General features: G+C 40.7%; 2 protein-coding genes and 2 non-coding genes across 4 annotated transcripts in view; 2 read left to right on the forward strand and 2 right to left on the reverse strand.

Annotated features, from left to right (window-relative positions):
* The window catches only part of LOC131367168 (uncharacterized), a 6,106-nt gene extending 2,094 nt beyond the window's left edge, over positions 1–4,012 (forward strand). The window contains exons 5-12 of the mRNA XM_058412432.1: positions 1–67; positions 406–593; positions 1,453–1,535; positions 1,951–2,074; positions 2,372–2,532; positions 3,358–3,431; positions 3,783–3,864; positions 4,004–4,012. The exon at positions 1–67 is cut by the window's left edge and continues 1 nt beyond it. Coding sequence (XP_058268415.1) covers positions 1–67; positions 406–593; positions 1,453–1,535; positions 1,951–2,074; positions 2,372–2,532; positions 3,358–3,431; positions 3,783–3,864; positions 4,004–4,012 — 788 coding nt within the window. The remainder of the gene's footprint in view (positions 68–405; positions 594–1,452; positions 1,536–1,950; positions 2,075–2,371; positions 2,533–3,357; positions 3,432–3,782; positions 3,865–4,003) is intronic.
* Positions 4,013–8,478: 4,466 nt separating this feature from the next.
* trnam-cau (transfer RNA methionine (anticodon CAU)) lies at positions 8,479–8,550 on the reverse strand. The gene has a single exon. It is a non-coding gene; the product is annotated as a tRNA-Met (tRNA).
* A 73-nt stretch (positions 8,551–8,623) lies between these two features.
* LOC131367169 (uncharacterized) lies at positions 8,624–18,183 on the forward strand. The gene is made up of 13 exons (XM_058412433.1): positions 8,624–8,756; positions 11,970–12,063; positions 12,693–12,864; positions 13,109–13,207; positions 13,893–14,006; positions 14,094–14,161; positions 14,500–14,687; positions 15,547–15,629; positions 16,045–16,168; positions 16,467–16,627; positions 17,453–17,526; positions 17,878–17,959; positions 18,175–18,183. The coding sequence occupies exons 1-13, from the start codon at positions 8,624–8,626 to the stop codon at positions 18,181–18,183; spliced, it is 1,401 nt and encodes a 466-aa protein (XP_058268416.1).
* A 4,455-nt stretch (positions 18,184–22,638) lies between these two features.
* On the reverse strand, positions 22,639–22,710 carry trnam-cau (transfer RNA methionine (anticodon CAU)). The gene has a single exon. It is a non-coding gene; the product is annotated as a tRNA-Met (tRNA).
* Positions 22,711–23,163: the final 453 nt, after the last annotated feature.

The raw sequence follows: 23,163 nt of genomic DNA on the forward strand, positions 1-23,163 counted from the left end.
AGCTTCAGAAAGTCCAGCAGGAGATTGCTGAACTCATGACCATGATAGAGGAAGAACATGATGTCAGGTGAACTGAATTTACTGCATTTATTTACATGTATGAGTACCATGTGGACAGGATTCACTTTTTGCTAAACGAAAATAGATAGTAAAATGTTTATGTTTATGGTGTTTTAAGTGTTACACCAGCACTGTAGAATTCTCAAATCTAATTGGACAGAAAGTGTTGATTAATTTTCTATAAGAGCTGCCCTTCATATGAAAATCACAGATCTGTATTAATCATTCTGATCCCTCCAATAATCAGATGAATGATCATATTATAGTTATTATTATTATTATTATTACTATTATTATTGTTCGTGTGTATGTAAACAGGCTCTGTGTTTTTTGTGTGATGTTCAGGGAGAAAATACTGACAAAACTGGAGAATTTGAAGGAGAAGAATGAGAAGAATAAGAAGAAACGGCTTCAACAAATCGCTGAGGTGGATGAGCTGAAGAGGCAGCTTGAAGTGGAGCAACGTCTTGATAAGTTCATAGAAACTAAGTGTCGTGAGAGGAAAGGACTGGAGGAGGCACAACTCAGACGCGGTGAGAGCTCAAAAATATTGGCACCTTTGGTAAAAAAGTTATTTCATGGTCTAGTTAAGTCTCTCATTGGAAATATGAGAGAAATTTAAGCTTATTTGAAGTTATTCTGAAGAAAATATAAAACACTTAATGACTTAATATCATTCCTATAATGCCTGATGATGAAGTTTCCTCATTATTTAATCATCTAATCTTCACCTTGTTGAAGAAAGAGCATTGGGAATTGACCTTTGTGTCACTCTATATTTATTCCCCAGTAAAACAGGAAGTCATGGTTCTCTTATGACATCCTAATCACTCATAGCCAAATGAAAGAGTAAAGTGTATAATGCAGCCTTGCTTGAGTTAAGGTTTATTTACAAGAATTTGTAAGAATAGCAATAAGGTGTATAACTACAGGGTTTTAATTTTTCTTGGAAATTTATTTGAGTGTAATGTTGGAGAAGTGACAGATTAAGCTTATTAACCATTTATAATTGTTTTACCCAACATTACAAAGAGTGGCAATAATTCTAGAGCTGACTGTTTTAGATTATATTATTTACCTAGTTCAGTTAACCAGACTAATATAGTTGGAAACTTGGATGATGATGATGATGATGATGATGATGATTGCAGAAATGAAGAAGCAGCAGTTGATCAAATTAGAGAATGAAGCATTAGAGGACCTTTTCCGCCGGCTCAGGGAGGTGACCGGCGAGGAAGATTTGGAAATGCTCGTGACCAAATGTTTACAGCGTGAGTCAGCTCTGTCTAATCTCCATCTAATTTCAGATGATTAATGCTTCAGATTGGATCTGTAATAAAGGTTGTGTCTAATTTAACCTGGTTGCTGTATAACATTGTGTATTGTTTACAGGTGAAGAAAAGTTCATCTTTTACTATAGATACCTTACTGAGCAAAGAAGAGAGATTGAGGATTTGAAAGCTGAAATCAGATCGGTAAGTCAAAATCAACATTTTTTACTATTTTTCCAGTAATCTAAATATACCTGATCAGCCAGGAGATGAAGCTAACAAAGTCAGTGTAACTAAGAAATAATAGATAATTTCCAAATCAGCATTTTGTTCACTGAATGTAAAAACCATGACAACATGTGACTTCAGACTCAGATAAGATGTGTTTAATTTAAATACCTAAATAAGTACAATTTATTCATGAAAGGTTGACCTTAATTGCTGTACGTAAATAAGAGCATAAAAATATAAGTGAACAATAGAAATGACATGGAAATTTTTAAAAACAAATCTGAATCTGACCCATCTGAAGTCATCACCTCTTTTTATGTTCATATGAAACATCACAAACACGCTTACCCGAAAATAGCTCACTGTGTGTTCCTGTTCCCTGATCCAGACAAAAGAGGAGATGGAGAAGTTGAGAGATCGGAGATCGGAAGAACCCCCCACCCTCAATCAGCAGAGAGACATTGAATCTCAGATCCAGGAACTCACTGAGATCCTGGATCAGCTTAATACAGGTGAGACAAGGAGGTGCTGACTAAATAATATGTAAACAAGTGCTCTAGCACATACTGCAAGTGCACAAGATCTATACCTAAATGCTGAGTTGTGTAGAGTTGTGCAGTGTATAGAAAACAGGGTTTTGTTATTTCACTGGATTTATAATTTACAAGCACAAGTAAAAAGAAATTGAGATTTTGGGTAAAACAGATACAGTGCAAGTTTTTTTTTAATGAGATCCTTAGAACATGTAAAAAAGGTTTTTGTTTCACACATTTTTGTGTGTGTGTGTGTGTGTGTGTGTGTTAATGTAGGGGTGAGCGACTTGTATCATGAGATCGGTTGCGATCCTCCGTTGGACAAAGTGCTCAGTTGTCCAGGTTGGCTTAAAGACTCCAGCCTTACAATTCACCTGAGGCTACTGGCCCAGAAAACCAGTGAGCTGGTCGCTGTCCAGAATTTCATCAAATTCAAGGTACAGTAACGATGAAACAAGATCCACGTGTCCAACATTTCTTGTTTTTAGTGAGATCGTCTCTTGCACCTGGTTTGAATAGGATTAGGACTTTTTGATTCACAGCGCCGTGTTTTTTACTTTTTATATTCTAATCTCTGTGTATTTGTGAGGTGTAAAATAGTAAGTGGTGTAATCAAAATATGTTAAAAGATATGTTAAAATACATTTAAAGCCGCTCTGCTATTAAGAATGTTGACGTTCTGAGTTTGATCACTTAGTGTCACTCTGATGTAAATCCAGCGCTTAGCTTCAGATCTGTTCCTCTTCCATCTTTTCACACCATAATTCTGTTAATTCTATAGTCTTGCATTCATTTTACTCACATTCTAAATAAGAGGACATCAGCAGGACAAATATTAACAATTAGAGGAGATTTCAGGAATGCAGTCAGGAAATTTTCATTTTCCAGGAATCAGTAAAAACTGTTGTGTGAAATTAATCACATCTCCACTCTCTCCACTTCTAAAAATATTTTAAAAACCAAACTGACGCAAGATAAACTTTTAATCTACAAACTTCACATATAAAGCTACTCACTTCAATTAAAGTGTAATGGTGGCAATCAGTATTATTTCTTTCTTTTTTTATTATACTGTATTAGATAATATAAGATAGCTTTCATCCCATAGTTGAGAGAGTAAAGGAGACAAAGTTTGTCCTCCTATTGTACAGGGTTTTGATGTATTTGATATGTCTCTGTTTACGGCAGATTCGGGTCAGTAGGAGTTTTGTTCTAGTTCGGACAGCTCAGACTGAGTTATCTGTGTTGTTTTCTCTTAACAGGATCAGGATCAGGAACTAGCTCAGGTGCCGGCTCTTGTCGTTCAGCCTCCTGCCGAGCAGCCTCTTGAATTTAGGTAAGTGTGTCAAGACTGTAAGGCTGAAAATGTTAAGTTACGTCTTACAGGTGATTTTTTTTCATCATGCTCATCATGATTTTCTCTGACTTTCTTTGTATTCATGTTAGTAAGTTGATAAATGCCAATCAGACTTGTATTACCAAGCCTGTTCTTAACACAACTGATTTGCATTTGCCCCCAAATTATAATAAATAATATTAATTTATTTACCAATTATATTTACAGTTCAATGATATACAATTCATACAATATTTATAAATATTTAAATACAATTCAGTACAATTATAATTTACACAGACTAAAAAAACCTCAGGATTTGTGCATGACCAAGTTATGTTTATACTCCAGTGATATGGATCAAGTGAGTATCCCCGATTATGACAAGCGACCTTTGACCCTGGAAGAACTTCGCCAGTTCGTTACGAAAATGGTAAGAAAACACAAACACACACATACACACACACTTATACACACACACACACACAGGAAGTAGTCTTTGGTTTAATCACGTTACATGGTGCTTTGGTTTTAAGTTTTAAACTGTGTCTCTGTGCAGATTCTTGAAAAAGAAAAAGTGAAGCGTGAGGCAAGGGTCAAGAGGGCCCGGCTTAAGAAAAGTCAGGGCTCTGTCCATCCAAAGACCCTCACCCAGTGAAAAATGAGACTGGTCCCACCATCTCTGAGGGTAAAGCCACTGACTGTCTTCAAACAACGTCTGAAGAACTACCATTTCCAGAAGCACTTAAACTTTCTTTCCCTGTTTTTATGTATTGTCACAGTATATGTTAAAGAAATAAAAACACCAATTTTAGGCTAATGGTATCCTAAGTCTGTAACCTATTGAACCAATGTTAATGTATTCAATGATAGAGACTTAAAGCACTTTTGTACTTCGCTCTGACGCTTCTGCCAAATGCCAGAAATGTAAATGTAAAAGTGAAAAGCCAGAGGTCTGTCCATCCAAAGACAGCCCCATTGTAAGAACTCGCTGGATGCGGGAGAGTTAGAATCCATATGCGGATCTTTATTGAAATCAACAGGCAGAATCGTAAACGGCAAGGCAGGCAAAAAGGCCAAAACCGGAAAGCAATAACTAGGCAAACAAAACCAAAACAGAAACTGAGAATCGAAGAATCAGGAAAAAAGGCAAACACACGCCTCCCATTCCACAGCGTGGTTCGAGGTGCTGGAATAAATTAGTCGTGCTGCTTCCTTTAGTTGCCACAAACTTCAGACATATTTTACAGCGGGCTTTGGCTTGTTTAACGTCTGAAGTTGCAAACCCGAACCATTTCCATGCAATTGAAGAAACCGCACCTCTCTTGGAAACAAGCTGCTTGGTTTCGTCAGCGCATGCTGCCATGTTGTATTTAGTACTTCCCAAGTGTAAATCACAGAGAGGCGTCGCAAAACTACGGAAGCTCGCTGCGCCAAACCAAAAGTGAAATCGTAAAATCGATTTTCGTTTTTTCAACATCGACATTTTCAAATTAATTCAAATTAATTTCGACAAATTCGAATTAATCGATAATGACGATTAATCGCGCAGCTCTACATGAACACAGTCAATATTCCGGCGAGGGCTCCCTCTGGCGGTCTGGACCTGTGAACACCGTGACAGAACCCCCCCCTCTAGGAACACCTCCAGGTGCTCTACGCCGGGGGTGACCCCTGGAACGAGGAGCGGGCCTGTTGGGGAATTTAAGGTGGAACTCCTCGGTGAGGGCTGGGTCCAGGATATCCGAAGCGTTCACCCAGCAGTGCTCCTCCGGGCCATACCCTAACGGGCCATAGGCTAACGCGCCATCGATGTCCAGGGGCGGGGGCGGTTCCAGAGGTGAAGGGGTGGAGCCGGTGGGTTTGTGATAGGGTTTGAGCAGGGACATGTGGAAAGTAGCCAAGATGCAGTAGGTTGGGGGTCTAAGTTGAGTCTAAGATTCTTAGTGGATAACCATACCTTCTGGCCCACTTGGTATTCATGCTGAGGGCGTCGCCAGCAGTTCGCCTGGATCTCCTGTCTCCTCACCGCCCGCTGAAGTCTCACATGAGCCCGTTCCCAGGCCACCTGACTTCTTCTAGACCAGTCCTCCACACTCGGGACACAAGACGGTTCTCCAGACCAGGGGAATAGTGGAGGCTGGTAGCCTAGAATACATTGAAATGGAGTCAGCCCAGTGGATGAATGACGTAAAGAATTCTGGGCATGTTTTTATGAAAACTGTGTTCTTTAAAATGATATTCGTAAGATTACGTTAAAAAACAACAACAATTAATTCCATATTCATAGTTTGAAAAATCTTACACTGATTGTCTGTATCCTTGAGGAAACAATTTTCCTCCAGGTTTTTTTTTTAAAAAAAAACTAATGATCATGTCAAAGCTTTTTAGTCTAACGATGATATTTAATTTATTTAATTACAAACATCGGTGTTGTTTAAAGTTAATAAAAATGGAATTGATCACAACAGTGGGTTTATTTGTGAACACTGCTAGACAATCATATAAAAGCCAGCAAATGGATAACTAACGCCTGGGACCCCCGCCCTATGTGGGGCTCGATCCCAGACGCCCGTGGTGTGTGTGCGCACGCCAGCACACGGTGTAATGAGACCCATGCGCAGGATTCAGCGAAGCACTGCTTACACTGATAACAATCATGAACCAGGACACAAACACAAGGATCCCTATTTATAGGGGTAGACATTAGGGCTAATGGGATACAGGTGACACAATCAGGATAGGAACAATAGGAAGGGCGTAACAAAAGACACACAGAGAAGCAGGCTTCCAAGGTTCACCTGCCAGCGCCCTCTCTGGGCCTGGCAGGGAACTGTCCAGCTGTTCCTGACATAACCCCCTCCTCTAAGGCGCAGCTCCCGAAGCGCCCAACCTCCGCCTAGGGGACGCCTCAGGAGTAGGCGGAAGATGTAGTTCATAGAGGGGAGATGCAAGGCCTGATGTAGTTCATAAATGCAGTCTACGGCGATGCCCCAGGTCCCAGGGGTAAGTTGACATCCGGCCCTAGAAAAAAAACGGGAGGGAAGCATCTTCCACCCGTGGTGCCGAGCGACGTTCTCCACGGAAACTCCATCGCGGAGCGGCGTCCCCGGCTGACAAGGTGGTGGAAGCCCGCCTCCAGTGGGACCGATAAAAAGGGGGTGTCCCCCATGGCCTGAAGTCGAGTGACGTCCTCCTTGTAAATTCCCTGGGGGAGCGACGTCCTCGACCATAACGAAGATGGGGACACCTCCCTGGGGAAACGGGGAAAAGGATCCGCCGGATGCCATCCACCGGTTGTCCAGGGCTCTAGCCAGCAGACTGCAAACCCTTACCGAAGACAGGAACTAGCTGGGAATCCCGCTGGGTCTCAGAAATGGTCCATGATTCTGTAACGTCTGGGACCCCCGCCCTATGCGGGGCTCGATCCCAGACGCCCGTGGTGTGTGTGCGCACGCCAGCACACGGTGTAATGAGACCCATGCGCAGGATTCAGCGAAGCACTGCTTTTATTACATTTAAGACGCGACATAGGGAAACAAACGTAACACTAGACATGGTGTGGTTAACTAAACAAAACAAAACCTAGACCTTAGCTTGGACATGGAACCTAGCAAACAAAACCCCAACAGAAACCACGGTACAGATAACAATCATGGACCAGGACACAAACACAAGGATCCCTATTTATAGGGGTAGACATTAGGGCTAATGGGATACAGGTGACACAATCAGGATAGGAACAATAGGAAGGGCGTAACAAAAGACACACAAAGAAGCAGGCTTCCAAGGTTCACCTGCCAGCGCCCTCTCTGGGCCTGGCAGGGAACTGTCCAGCTGTTCCTGACAATAACCATGTGTAACACCCTCACCGCCTGATGAGGACAGATATTAATCATTAAATCAGAAAGACACATCAGACTCTGAGCTGCTGCTTTCCTCAGAATGGTTTTATTATTTGAATTATTCACATTTGTTTTGCATTATTTACATGAATCAATCGGCAATTTACATATTTGCCGATAAAACTTACACGAAAAGAGTTGAAAGAAGAATAAAGAAAAAACCTTACACATTAACCAATATTCTTTAAAAATAATACACATATATCTCCACTCTTTTTTTTACATTAATGTATCTATCCCCTGTTTCTTGCTTATAACAACTTGGGTTCTCACCAGTGTATTTACGTTGTGTTGGTGTGATTATGGAGAAAGGAAGAGGCCAGTTGTGGCTGTGTAAAACACACAGCAGCTCTCTTTTATTTGGATAGGTTTCTCTTCAAAGCAGGCACAATGAGATGAGTAGGCAGACATCCTTTCCAAAAGCAAACAGGTAAATAGGTTCCTTGCAGCTCTAATATGTTGGTGCATGGTACACCTCACCACAACTCACTTTTTTAAAAAGGACAAGACAACACGTGGTAGGTTCATGGTCTAATTCTTGGCCAGTGTTCTGTATGAAAACTGCCTAAACATTTGAAGGCCATTCCTTCGAGGTATTCCAGCTGATGCATTATAAACACTTGCACTTCAGATATGTTGATTCTATTACCTTTCATTAATTTTAGAACTTCCTGTGACCATGCAGACTTGATAGAGTAGCACAAACATAACATGATAATATAAAAAAAAGTACCATTGAAATTATAGCAGGTTTAACATAATCAAGAGAAATAATATATTTGCAATAAAATGGATCTACTCACGCCATTCACAAAGAGAAATACAAGGTAATGTGACAATATCAGTAACTAGTGCAGCACGCTTACACAGAAACAGCAATCATTGCCAGCCAAAGTTATTATGAGCAAAGTCACACAATGAACCAGAAATCATCAGAAGCCTCTGGTTGGACAAAGCCCCATAATTTGCAGAGACCCTAGTTTTAGCAAAGTCCAAAACGGAACAGAAGAAGAAAAAAGCTTCAACACTTCACCAGATTAACAAACAGAAGCCTTTATTATTATTATTATTATTATTATTATTAAGGCCATTGGTTCATGCTCTGCCTGAGGGGCATTGTTGGTGTAAACAAAAACTGTGCCTAGCAGAGGATGGTTTCGATCCATCGACCTCTGGGTTATGGGCCCAGCACGCTTCCGCTGCGCCACTCTGCTCAATGCACACCCCAGATGGGACTCGAACCCACATGCTGAAGTTGGAGGAACACTGCCTGGCTGATGGACCATCATGGAGGGTGGAGTGCTGCTGGGCTGGGGAGTGCTGGTGGCTGAGGGTCCAGGGTCCACAAATGTGGGTTCGGTGTGGGGACCATGCTTGATAGAAGTGCTGGGCTCGATGGGAACAGCGCCAGCTTGTGCAAGTATGCCTAAAACAACATGATGAATAAAATATACATTAACAGTCTACATATATGGCAGAAAAATTTAAGCAAAGGGTAAAGAGTTTAGGTGAGATATTTCAGATATAATATACTGAGACATTTTCATGCCAAAGTCTCCTCAGTAACTTGAGTTGGAGAATCTGGAAAAAAGTGATGAGTGTCCACAGGCCTGCATTGGACATTTACTTATCTGTAACATTAAAAAAAGACTGTCAGTTGGCACATGACCTATAGATTACATGGTATGGCTTTATGTCTTTTCTGTACATACCCTCTGGTGAGGAGCAGGTCTGTCGCCAGCTGCAGAGGGCCACACACCTGTGCTGGAAAACTGCCATGGCCTTACGAGATTTTTGAGGCTTCAGTAGTACTAGAAAATCTGTTGAAAATCAACAGCCTGGCTCGCAGTCACACTCTAATTCATCCCAAAGGTGTTCTATCAGGTTGAGGTCAGGACTCTGTCCAGGACAGTCAGGTTTCTCCACACCAAACTTGCTCATTCATCTTTGTGGACCTTGCTAGTTGGAACAGGAAGGAGCCATCCCCAAACTGTTCCCAGAAAGTTGGGTGCATGAATTGGAATGCTGAAGCATTAAGAGTTCCTTTCACTGGAACTAAGGGGCCAAGCACAACCCCTGAAAAACAACACCTGAATACAATGATTTGGAGGGGTGTCCCAAAACTTTAGGCACTATAGTGTACATGAATCAGTAAATAAGCTTTGCATTTGTGAAGTATGAACGGGGCAAAGCAGCTGTGACATATGCTGACATTTGGTTTGTTACAATAACACAGCATTCAGTGATATTTTACTTATCGCACAGCCTGAACAATTTGAGCAAAACAGAATCTACAGGATTAATGACAGATATATGGCACATATGTACAAATTAATTCATAAACAAAAAACAACAACAAAAAAAAACATCTAAAATCAGAATTCTGATTAAAGAAAGGTATGGGAACATTACTATAACATTAGTTTGTAGTTTTAAAAAATAATTCCCATTTGGAAAAATTCCTGTGATAAGAGCCTGAAAAAAGTTCTGGAAACAGCTGGACCTACTGTAAAAGCAACTTTGGTGAATATTTGTTGTCAGCAGTAACAAAACGTTTTAAGGACAGTTTGTTAACAACCAGATGTTATGTGTGTGTGTGTGTGTGTGTGTGTGTGTGTGCATGGTGTCCTCACATCACATCCCATTCAGGATGTATTCCTTCCTCTTGTTCAATGTTACCAGATTTGACTTCGGTTGGATTTACCACGAACTTGGCCAACTTTTTCTCAGTGCCAAGAGACTTCTTACTGTCACCACTATGATGTGGCCATATTAATAGTTTTACATACACACACACACACACACACACACACATATATAATATATATATATATATATGTGTGTGTGTGTGTGTGTGTGTGTGTGTTATCAGATAAAATTAATTACTTGTTACTCATGGAAAAGGAAAATAAAGGACAAAGCCCAGAATGTTTGGTAAACAATAAAAATTTCTTCAGAAACTCAGAAACTCGTGATAAACTGGAAAACAAGCAGAGAGACTTATTTCCATTATCTGACAATTGAAGACATTCCAAAAATTGCAAAAAAACATATTTACAGATTTTTTTTGGTCAACATTTGGGAAATGAATATAATGAAATGTGATGAATGAAAGTAGCAGTACCACTTATACTCTAAAAACAGAATAAAAGAATAAAAATAGTGTTTCATGCGTCACTGCTGATGTACAAACACAATATATGAATAAATTAGTCTATGAATTCATTTGTACAAGAATTTATGAATGGGATTAATTCACTTGTACTGTAGCAATTTTATGAATCTGTTTTGATCAACACTCAAGGCCTTATTCACACAAGGTTTTGTCCTAGTACTAAACCTATGCTTGTAAACTGGGGAGTTGACATTTTCTTAAGTGGCGAATGAATGATTTTTATTAAGGAACATGACTTGTTCAACAGTACAGGGACTGAGTCTGTCACTTTTTATTTACTACTTCCACTGCCTGTTACAGTATTCTCTCACACTGGACTGAGGCAGCAGGTTTCTTGGCTGGTTTCATGCTAACAGTTTAAAAGCATTGTCTCTATTCACTAGTGAAGCGGATGACTCTCGATATCTGCACTAGGGAATGACGTCAGAATTCAGATCCGAAGCTTCAGACGTCACATAGCACGTTGCCTTGGAGAGCTTCTGTGACGTGTTTCACTCATCACAAGAAAACTGCGAAGGTGTCGCTATTCAGATTGCATACCAACCTTGGAAGGTAAGGAAGTGTTTCTGATAACTAGCGCTCTAAATTAGCCAACTAGTACACTATAACTAGCGCGCTAACGGAAATGTATATGGTAAGCAGTGAGTAGTAGCTGTAACGATATGCCTCTGTTGTGTTGTTATTTATTCACTTTTTTAAACTTTTATTCTTTATATTTTGGCCTTACTAAACTATTATAAACTACTAAACTAAATATTTGTCGCTGAAAGGAACTCACTACGGTTATTAAATGTAGCACGGAAATGTTTTAAGCTATAGTATGATATTTTTGATCAAACTATCTACGGTCTTAGAACTAGTTAGCGTTTGCGCTCTCGCTCTCTCTGTCTGTCTCTCTCTCTCTCTCTCTGTCTGTCTGTCTCTCTCTCTCTCTGTCTGTCTGTCTCTCTCTCTCTCTCTCGCTCTCTCTCTGTCTGTCTGTCTCTCTCTCTCTCTGTCTGTCTGTCTCTCTCTCTCTCTCTCTCGCTCTCTCTCTGTCTGTCTCTCTCTCTCTCTCTCTCTCGCTCTCTCTGTCTGTCTCTCTCTCTCTCGCTCTCTCTGTCTGTCTCTCTCTCTCTCTGTGTCTGTCTGTCTGTCTGTCTCTCTCTCTCTCTCTCTCTCTCTCTCTCTCTGTGGCTAGGTTGTGAACATTGACTAGCTCACTGCTCTTGTCACTACTGTTAGCAATATTGTGGTGAAAACATTGATTTTACAAAGTGCCATCTCCATGTCTTCACAGTGATTTACTGAAAAATGATGAAAAAACGTACAGGAATAAAAACCAGCAGCCTGGACTTTGATGCACTGGGTAAGAGCGTAGTAATGTGTAAATGAGTTATCAGTGATGAACATGTAGCTGTTATAGTAAAAATGACACGTCTGTGATGTGGTGTGTGTGTGTGTGTGTGTGTGTTACAGAGGAGAAGGCCAGACTGAAGAGGCAATATAAAATGATGCAGGGTGATTTGGAGGCCAGCATAATCCATTTCCAGGACATTATCCGCAAGCAGTGGTCAGTCAGATAGTCCCCGATACACATACATGCTGTTTTTTTCTGAACACTCCACATCTTGAGGGATCTCTGCCTCATAGCTCCTGGGTTCTGGTTCGATCCAGAGCTCAGGTTACTGTCTGTATGGAGTTCTCCTCATGTCTCTGTGGGTTCTTTATGGGTTCTTCAGATTCTTCCTACTGTACAAAGAACATGCCAGTAGTTTGATTGGTGAATCTAAATTGGCTCTATAGGTGCGACTCCATCTACTGGCATGTTTTTGGGAGGTGGGTAGATCCAGGTAGTCCTAGATCATTCCCAGTGTTTCTTGGGATAGACTCCAGATCCACCGCCACCCTGACCAGGATAAAGTGCTGGGAACTTATAGGAACCTCACGTTTTGATTTTGACTCTTTAACATACTCTTGAAGAATATGTTGAATTTTACTTGTACAGTTTTTGTTCCAGTCATAATCACAAAGCATGTTTTTTTTTTTATCATGAAGACTACGATTAATTTAGTTTTATTGTTGATGACAGAATTAATTTCCCAGTTTAAATTCTCATTCAATTTGTCATAGTATTCATAATTATTCATGTTATTATCATTTTGTAAACACATCACTCTGTTCACGTGTGTTGCCTGTTAGTCTGGAGGAAAATCAACTGCGTAAGGAGTGCAAGAAATTGGAGGAGAAACTGCGTGTGCCTCAGAGTCAGCGGCTCAGGCAGGCTGACATCCGCTGTGTCCAGCAGCTCCGGGCTCTCCTGAAGCGCCGCGACGAGCTCGACAAGTGTGTGGAAAAAGAGAGACTCATTCAAGTAAAGCTTGAGCAAAAGGTGATGACCTTCAGACATCACACACACACACAGCAAACATACACAATAAAGTCACATGCTGTTCATTTAGCAGCATCCTGTTTTCAATATTATGCCACACATATCAATATTATACCTTGTCTAGACAGTGTGTATGTCTTTGAAGGACTACACATTTTATCCTAACATTGATTTTAAAGAGCCTTAAAAAGTATGTTTTGTGACAAACTTGACTGTATTTGAACAGATCCAGAGTGTTCAGAAGAAACTGGAAGAGCATAAGCGGAAGGCTCACGCTCGCCACACTGAAGAGGTCACTCACAAGCTGGAAAATAAACTGGAACGCGTGAGTTAGAGTTGTTAGATTCTGTGTTACAAACAGGTCATAAGGTGCATCTCAAGTCACATAGTAGGCTATTTCACACCATTTTGTAGCATAAATAAGTTGAGTTGTGTATCCACACTACAAATTCCATCAAGACGAAGTGATGCACTTATTCACCAAAATAAAAACAAAGTGTGGAATGTTGGTCACTTCATGCCCTCAACCCTCACAGCTACCAGGCGCTGAGACTGGACACTGCGGTGGACAAGACATCTTACAGATGTCTTTTAAATTAGTGAGCTCTTTCTGTGAGCTAAGAGCAAAAGCTGGCCTAGTGGAAAACTACAGCTAAGTAACGCAAATGTGCAAACAAGTTAAACATGGCAACCTTTGCAGCCACACAATAAAATAGAACAAACTGTAAAGCAGGAAGCTGTGAAAAACATTGCATACCCTCGGGTCAGACTGAAGAAGATAATTTAGCAACACAATATAGATGCAGAGTCACTGTTACCACCCTATAGTTGATTATTTTCCCAAAACTGCATATCACAGCAATCTTCCCTGTGAAATAATATGGTATAAATATCAGCTACTAACTCCAACCTTTTAGCGTGACTGTAAAGCAGGGTTTTATTTGTTTTTTAAAAGTTGTAATATTTACCTCTGTAAACTTTTTTCTTGTCCTTCATTTACCCACCTACAGACTCTCATTCGCCACAACAAGAAGGTGGTGAAGAAACATCAGCTGAAAGAGGAGATAGAGAAGCTGCAAAAGGACCATGTTCATTTCCAGCAGCTGCACCACTGTCAGCATGAGGTCAGAGCTTATAGTGTGACTAGGGTCAGGATTTAATCACATGCATGAGAAGCCTGTGGTTAACGCAGGAGATGTTCTCTTTTACAGGAGCTTCAGAAAGTCCAGCAGGAGATTGCTGAACTCATGACCATGATAGAGGAAGAACATGATGTCAGGTGAACTGAATTTACTGCGTTTATTTACATGTATGAGTACCATGTGGACAGGATTCACTTTTTGCTAAACGAAAATAGATAGTAAAATGTTTATGTTTATGGTGTTTTAAGTGTTACACCAGCACTGTAGAATTCTCAAATCTAATTGGACAGAAAGTGTTGATTAATTTTCTATAAGAGCTGCCCTTCATATGAAAATCACAGATCTGTATTAATCATTCTGATCCCTCCAATAATCAGATGAATGATCATATTATAGTTATTATTATTATTATTATTACTATTATTATTGTTCGTGTGTATGTAAACAGGCTCTGTGTTTTTTGTGTGATGTTCAGGGAGAAAATACTGACAAAACTGGAGAATTTGAAGGAGAAGAATGAGAAGAATAAGAAGAAACGGCTTCAACAAATCGCTGAGGTGGATGAGCTGAAGAGGCAGCTTGAAGTGGAGCAACGTCTTGATAAGTTCATAGAAACTAAGTGTCGTGAGAGGAAAGGACTGGAGGAGGCACAACTCAGACGCGGTGAGAGCTCAAAAATATTGGCACCTTTGGTAAAAAAGTTATTTCATGGTCTAGTTAAGTCTCTCATTGGAAATATGAGAGAAATTTAAGCTTATTTGAAGTTATTCTGAAGAAAATATAAAACACTTAATGACTTAATATCATTCCTATAATGCCTGATGATGAAGTTTCCTCATTATTTAATCATCTAATCTTCACCTTGTTGAAGAAAGAGCATTGGGAATTGACCTTTGTGTCACTCTATATTTATTCCCCAGTAAAACAGGAAGTCATGGTTCTCTTATGACATCCTAATCACTCATAGCCAAATGAAAGAGTAAAGTGTATAATGCAGCCTTGCTTGAGTTAAGGTTTATTTACAAGAATTTGTAAGAATAGCAATAAGGTGTATAACTACAGGGTTTTAATTTTTCTTGGAAATTTATTTGAGTGTAATGTTGGAGAAGTGACAGATTAAGCTTATTAACCATTTATAATTGTTTTACCCAACATTACAAAGAGTGGCAATAATTCTAGAGCTGACTGTTTTAGATTATATTATTTACCTAGTTCAGTTAACCAGACTAATATAGTTGGAAACTTGGATGATGATGATGATGATGATGATGATGATTGCAGAAATGAAGAAGCAGCAGTTGATCAAATTAGAGAATGAAGCATTAGAGGACCTTTTCCGCCGGCTCAGGGAGGTGACCGGCGAGGAAGATTTGGAAATGCTCGTGACCAAATGTTTACAGCGTGAGTCAGCTCTGTCTAATCTCCATCTAATTTCAGATGATTAATGCTTCAGATTGGATCTGTAATAAAGGTTGTGTCTAATTTAACCTGGTTGCTGTATAACATTGTGTATTGTTTACAGGTGAAGAAAAGTTCATCTTTTACTATAGATACCTTACTGAGCAAAGAAGAGAGATTGAGGATTTGAAAGCTGAAATCAGATCGGTAAGTCAAAATCAACATTTTTTACTATTTTTCCAGTAATCTAAATATACCTGATCAGCCAGGAGATGAAGCTAACAAAGTCAGTGTAACTAAGAAATAATAGATAATTTCCAAATCAGCATTTTGTTCACTGAATGTAAAAACCATGACAACATGTGACTTCAGACTCAGATAAGATGTGTTTAATTTAAATACCTAAATAAGTACAATTTATTCATGGAAGGTTGACCTTAATTGCTGTACGTAAATAAGAGCATAAAAATATAAGTGAACAATAGAAATGACATGGAAATTTTTAAAAACAAATCTGAATCTGACCCATCTGAAGTCATCACCTCTTTTTATGTTCATATGAAACATCACAAACACGCTTATCCGAAAATAGCTCACTGTGTGTTCCTGTTCCCTGATCCAGACAAAAGAGGAGATGGAGAAGTTGAGAGATCGGAGATCGGAAGAACCCCCCACCCTCAATCAGCAGAGAGACATTGAATCTCAGATCCAGGAACTCACTGAGATCCTGGATCAGCTTAATACAGGTGAGACAAGGAGGTGCTGACTAAATAATATGTAAACAAGTGCTCTAGCACATACTGCAAGTGCACAAGATCTATACCTAAATGCTGAGTTGTGTAGAGTTGTGCAGTGTATAGAAAACAGGGTTTTGTTATTTCACTGGATTTATAATTTACAAGCACAAGTAAAAAGAAATTGAGATTTTGGGTAAAACAGATACAGTGCAAGTTTTTTTTAATGAGATCCTTAGAACATGTAAAAAAGGTTTTTGTTTCACACATTTTTGTGTGTGTGTGTGTGTGTGTGTGTGTGTTAATGTAGGGGTGAGCGACTTGTATCATGAGATCGGTTGCGATCCTCCGTTGGACAAAGTGCTCAGTTGTCCAGGTTGGCTTAAAGACTCCAGCCTTACAATTCACCTGAGGCTACTGGCCCAGAAAACCAGTGAGCTGGTCGCTGTCCAGAATTTCATCAAATTCAAGGTACAGTAACGATGAAACAAGATCCACGTGTCCAACATTTCTTGTTTTTAGTGAGATCGTCTCTTGCACCTGGTTTGAATAGGATTAGGACTTTTTGATTCACAGCGCCGTGTTTTTTACTTTTTATATTCTAATCTCTGTGTATTTGTGAGGTGTAAAATAGTAAGTGGTGTAATCAAAATATGTTAAAAGATATGTTAAAATACATTTAAAGCCGCTCTGCTATTAAGAATGTTGACGTTCTGAGTTTGATCACTTAGTGTCACTCTGATGTAAATCCAGCGCTTAGCTTCAGATCTGTTCCTCTTCCATCTTTTCACACCATAATTCTGTTAATTCTATAGTCTTGCATTCATTTTACTCACATTCTAAATAAGAGGACATCAGCAGGACAAATATTAACAATTAGAGGAGATTTCAGGAATGCAGTCAGGAAATTTTCATTTTCCAGGAATCAGTAAAAACTGTTGTGTGAAATTAATCACATCTCCACTCTCTCCACTTCTAAAAATATTTTAAAAACCAAACTGACGCAAGATAAAATTTTAATCTACAAACTTCACATATAAAGCTACTCACTTCAATTAAAGTGTAATGGTGGCAATCAGTATTATTTCTTTCTTTTTTTATTATACTGTATTAGATAATATAAGATAGCTTTCATCCCATAGTTGAGAGAGTAAAGGAGACAAAGTTTGTCCTCCTATTGTACAGGGTTTTGATGTATTTGATATGTCTCTGTTTACGGCAGATTCGGGTCAGTAGGAGTTTTGTTCTAGTTCGGACAGCTCAGACTGAGTTATCTGTGTTGTTTTCTCTTAACAGGATCAGGATCAGGAACTAGCTCAGGTGCCGGCTCTTGTCGTTCAGCCTCCTGCCGAGCAGCCTCTTGAATTTAGGTAAGTGTGTCAAGACTGTAAGGCTGAAAATGTTAAGTTACGTCTTACAGGTGATTTTTTTTCATCATGCTCATCATGATTTTCTCTGACTTTCTTTGTATTCATGTTAGTAAGTTGATAAATGCCAATCAGACTTGTATTACCAAGCCTGTTCTTAACACAACTGATTTGCATTTGCCCCCAAATTATAATAAATAATATTAATTTATTTACCAATTATATTTACAGTTCAATGATATACAATTCATACAATATTTATAAATATTTAAATACAATTCAGTACAATTATAATTTACACAGACTAAAAAAACCTCAGGATTTGTGCATGACCAAGTTATGTTTATACTCCAGTGATATGGATCAAGTGAGTATCCCCGATTATGACAAGCGACCTTTGACCCTGGAAGAACTTCGCCAGTTCGTTACGAAAATGGTAAGAAAACACAAACACACACATACACACACACTTATACACACATACACACACACACTTATACACACATACACACACACACTTATACACACATACACACACACACTTATACACACACACACACACACACAGGAAGTAGTCTTTGGTTTAATCACGTTACATGGTGCTTTGGTTTTAAGTTTTAAACTGTGTCTCTGTGCAGATTCTTGAAAAAGAAAAAGTGAAGCGTGAGGCAAGGGTCAAGAGGGCCCGGCTTAAGAAAAGTCAGGGCTCTGTCCATCCAAAGACCCTCACCCAGTGAAAAATGAGACTGGTCCCACCATCTCTGAGGGTAAAGCCACTGACTGTCTTCAAACAACGTCTGAAGAACTACCATTTCCAGAAGCACTTAAACTTTCTTTCCCTGTTTTTATGTATTGTCACAGTATATGTTAAAGAAATAAAAACACCAATTTTAGGCTAATGGTATCCTAAGTCTGTAACCTATTGAACCAATGTTAATGTATTCAATGATAGAGACTTAAAGCACTTTTGTACTTCGCTCTGACGCTTCTGCCAAATGCCAGAAATGTAAATGTAAAAGTGAAAAGCCAGAGGTCTGTCCATCCAAAGACAGCCCCATTGTAAGAACTCGCTGGATGCGGGAGAGTTAGAATCCATATGCGGATCTTTATTGAAATCAACAGGCAGAATCGTAAACGGCAAGGCAGGCAAAAAGGCCAAAACCGGAAAGCAATAACTAGGCAAACAAAACCAAAACAGAAACTGAGAATCGAAGAATCAGGAAAAAAGGCAAACACACGCCTCCCATTCCACAGCGTGGTTCGAGGTGCTGGAATAAATTAGTCGTGCTGCTTCCTTTAGTTGCCACAAACTTCAGACATATTTTACAGCGGGCTTTGGCTTGTTTAACGTCTGAAGTTGCAAACCCGAACCATTTCCATGCAATTGAAGAAACCGCACCTCTCTTGGAAACAAGCTGCTTGGTTTCGTCAGCGCATGCTGCCATGTTGTATTTAGTACTTCCCAAGTGTAAATCACAGAGAGGCGTCGCAAAACTACGGAAGCTCGCTGCGCCAAACCAAAAGTGAAATCGTAAAATCGATTTTCGTTTTTTCAACATCGACATTTTCAAATTAATTCAAATTAATTTCGACAAATTCGAATTAATCGATAATGACGATTAATCGCGCAGCTCTACATGAACACAGTCAATATTCCGGCGAGGGCTCCCTCTGGCGGTCTGGACCTGTGAACACCGTGACAGAACCCCCCCCTCTAGGAACACCTCCAGGTGCTCTACGCCGGGGGTGACCCCTGGAACGAGGAGCGGGCCTGTTGGGGAATTTAAGGTGGAACTCCTCGGTGAGGGCTGGGTCCAGGATATCCGAAGCGTTCACCCAGCAGTGCTCCTCCGGGCCATACCCTAACGGGCCATAGGCTAACGCGCCATCGATGTCCAGGGGCGGGGGCGGTTCCAGAGGTGAAGGGGTGGAGCCGGTGGGTTTGTGATAGGGTTTGAGCAGGGACATGTGGAAAGTAGCCAAGATGCAGTAGGTTGGGGGTCTAAGTTGAGTCTAAGATTCTTAGTGGATAACCATACCTTCTGGCCCACTTGGTATTCATGCTGAGGGCGTCGCCAGCAGTTCGCCTGGATCTCCTGTCTCCTCACCGCCCGCTGAAGTCTCACATGAGCCCGTTCCCAGGCCACCTGACTTCTTCTAGACCAGTCCTCCACACTCGGGACACAAGACGGTTCTCCAGACCAGGGGAATAGTGGAGGCTGGTAGCCTAGAATACATTGAAATGGAGTCAGCCCAGTGGATGAATGACGTAAAGAATTCTGGGCATGTTTTTATGAAAACTGTGTTCTTTAAAATGATATTTGTAAGATTACGTTAAAAAACAACAACAATTAATTCCATATTCATAGTTTGAAAAATCTTACACTGATTGTCTGTATCCTTGAGGAAACAATTTTCCTCCAGGTTTTTTTTTTTTTTAAAAACTAATGATCATGTCAAAGCTTTTTAGTCTAACGATGATATTTAATTTATTTAATTACAAACATCGGTGTTGTTTAAAGTTAATAAAAATGGAATTGATCACAACAGTGGGTTTATTTGTGAACACTGCTAGACAATCATATAAAAGCCAGCAAATGGATAACTAACGCCTGGGACCCCCGCCCTATGCGGGGCTCGACCCCAGACGCCCGTGGTGTGTGTGCGCACGCCAGCACACGGTGTAATGAGACCCATGCGCAGGATTCAGCGAAGCACTGCTTACACTGATAACAATCATGGACCAGGACACAAACACAAGGATCCCTATTTATAGGGGTAGACATTAGGGCTAATGGGATACAGGTGACACAATCAGGATAGGAACAATAGGAAGGGCGTAACAAAAGACACACAAAGAAGCAGGCTTCCAAGGTTCACCTGCCAGCGCCCTCTCTGGGCCTGGCAGGGAACTGTCCAGCTGTTCCTGACATAACCCCCTCCTCTAAGGCGCAGCTCCCGAAGCGCCCAACCTCCGCCTAGGGGACGCCTCAGGAGTAGGCGGAAGATGTAGTTCATAGAGGGGAGATGCAAGGCCTGATGTAGTTCATAAATGCAGTCTATGGCGATGCCCCAGGTCCCAGGGGTAAGTTGACATCCGGCCCTAGAAAAAAAACGGGAGGGAAGCGTCTTCCACCCGTGGTGCCGAGCGACGTTCTCCACGGAAACTCCATCGCGGAGCGGCGTCCCCGGCTGACAAGGTGGTGGAAGCCCGCCTCCAGTGGGACCGATAAAAAGGGGGTGTCCCCCATGGCCTGAAGTCGAGTGACGTCCTCCTTGTAAATTCCCTGGGGGAGCGACGTCCTCGACCATAACGAAGATGGGGACACCTCCCTGGGGAAACGGGGAAAAGGATCCGCCGGATGCCATCCACCGGTTGTCCAGGGCTCTAGCCAGCAGACTGCAAACCCTTACCGAAGACAGGAACTAGCTGGGAATCCCGCTGGGTCTCAGAAATGGTCCATGATTCTGTAACGTCTGGGACCCCCGCCCTATGCGGGGCTCGATCCCAGACGCCCGTGGTGTGTGTGCGCACGCCAGCACACGGTGTAATGAGACCCATGCGCAGGATTCAGCGAAGCACTGCTTTTATTACATTTAAGACGCGACATAGGGAAACAAACGTAACACTAGACATGGTGTGGTTAACTAAACAAAACAAAACCTAGACCTTAGCTTGGACATGGAACCTAGCAAACAAAACCCCAACAGAAACCACGGTACAGATAACAATCATGGACCAGGACACAAACACAAGGATCCCTATTTATAGGGGTAGACATTAGGGCTAATGGGATACAGGTGACACAATCAGGATAGGAACAATAGGAAGGGCGTAACAAAAGACACACAAAGAAGCAGGCTTCCAAGGTTCACCTGCCAGCGCCTTCTCTGGGCCTGGCAGGGAACTGTCCAGCTGTTCCTGACAATAACCATGTGTAACACCCTCACCGCCTGATGAGGACAGATATTAATCATTAAATCAGAAAGACACATCAGACTCTGAGCTGCTGCTTTCCTCAGAATGGTTTTATTATTTGAATTATTCACATTATTTACATGAATCAATCGGCAATTTACATATTTGCCGATAAAACTTACACGAAAAGAGTTGAAAGAAGAATAAAGAAAAAACCTTACACATTAACCAATATTCTTTAAAAATAATACACATATATCTCCACTCTTTTTTTTACATTAATGTATCTATCCCCTGTTTCTTGCTTATAACAACTTGGGTTCTCACCAGTGTATTTACGTTGTGTTGGTGTGATTATGGAGAAAGGAAGAGGCCAGTTGTGGCTGTGTAAAACACACAGCAGCTCTCTTTTATTTGGATAGGTTTCTCTTCAAAGCAGGCACAATGAGATGAGTAGGCAGACATCCTTTCCAAAAGCAAACAGGTAAATAGGTTCCTTGCAGCTCTAATATGTTGGTGCATGGTACACCTCACCACAACTCACTTTTTTAAAAAGGACAAGACAACACGTGGTAGGTTCATGGTCTAATTCTTGGCCAGTGTTCTGTATGAAAACTGCCTAAACATTTGAAGGCCATTCCTTCGAGGTATTCCAGCTGATGCATTATAAACACTTGCACATCAGATATGTTGATTCTCTTACCTTTCATTAATTTTAGAACTTCCTGTGACCATGCAGACTTGATAGAGTAGCACAAACATAACATGATAATATAAAAAAAAATACCATTGAAATTATAGCAGGTTTAACATAATCAAGAGAAATAATATATTTGCTATAAAATGGATCTACTCACGCCATTCACAAAGAGAAATACAAGGTAATGTGACAATATCAGTAACTAGTGCAGCACGCTTACACAGAAACAGCAATCATTGCCAGCCAAAGTTATTATGAGCAAAGTCACACAATGAACCAGAAATCATCAGAAGCCTCTGGTTGGACAAAGCCCCATAATTTGCAGAGACCCTAGTTTTAGCAAAGTCCAAAACGGAACAGAAGAAGAAAAAAGCTTCAACACTTCACCAGATTAACAAACAGAAGCCTTTATTATTATTATTATTATTATTATTATTAAGGCCATTGGTTCATGCTCTGCCTGAGGGGCATTGTTGGTGTAAACAAAAACTGTGCCTAGCAGAGGATGGTTTCGATCCATCGACCTCTGGGTTATGGGCCCAGCACGCTTCCGCTGCGCCACTCTGCTCAATGCACACCCCAGATGGGACTCGAACCCACATGCTGAAGTTGGAGGAACACTGCCTGGCTGATGGACCATCATGGAGGGTGGAGTGCTGCTGGGCTGGGGAGTGCTGGTGGCTGAGGGTCCAGGGTCCACAAATGTGGGTTCGGTGTGGGGACCATGCTTGATAGAAGTGCTGGGCTCGATGGGAACAGCGCCAGCTTGTGCAAGTATGCCTAAAATAACATGATGAATAAAATATACATTAACAGTCTACATATATGGCAGAAAAATTTAAGCAATGGGTAAAGAGTTTAGGTGAGATATTTCAGATATAATATACTGAGACATTTTCATGCCAAAGTCTCCTCAGTAACTTGAGTTGGAGAATCTGGAAAAAAGTGATGAGTGTCCACAGGCCTGCATTGGACATTTACTTATCTGTAACATAAAAAAAAGACTGTCAGTTGGCTCATG

This window comes from Hemibagrus wyckioides, linkage group LG16 (genome assembly GCF_019097595.1).
Source record: "Hemibagrus wyckioides isolate EC202008001 linkage group LG16, SWU_Hwy_1.0, whole genome shotgun sequence".
NCBI classification, from domain to species: Eukaryota; Metazoa; Chordata; class Actinopteri; order Siluriformes; family Bagridae; genus Hemibagrus; species Hemibagrus wyckioides.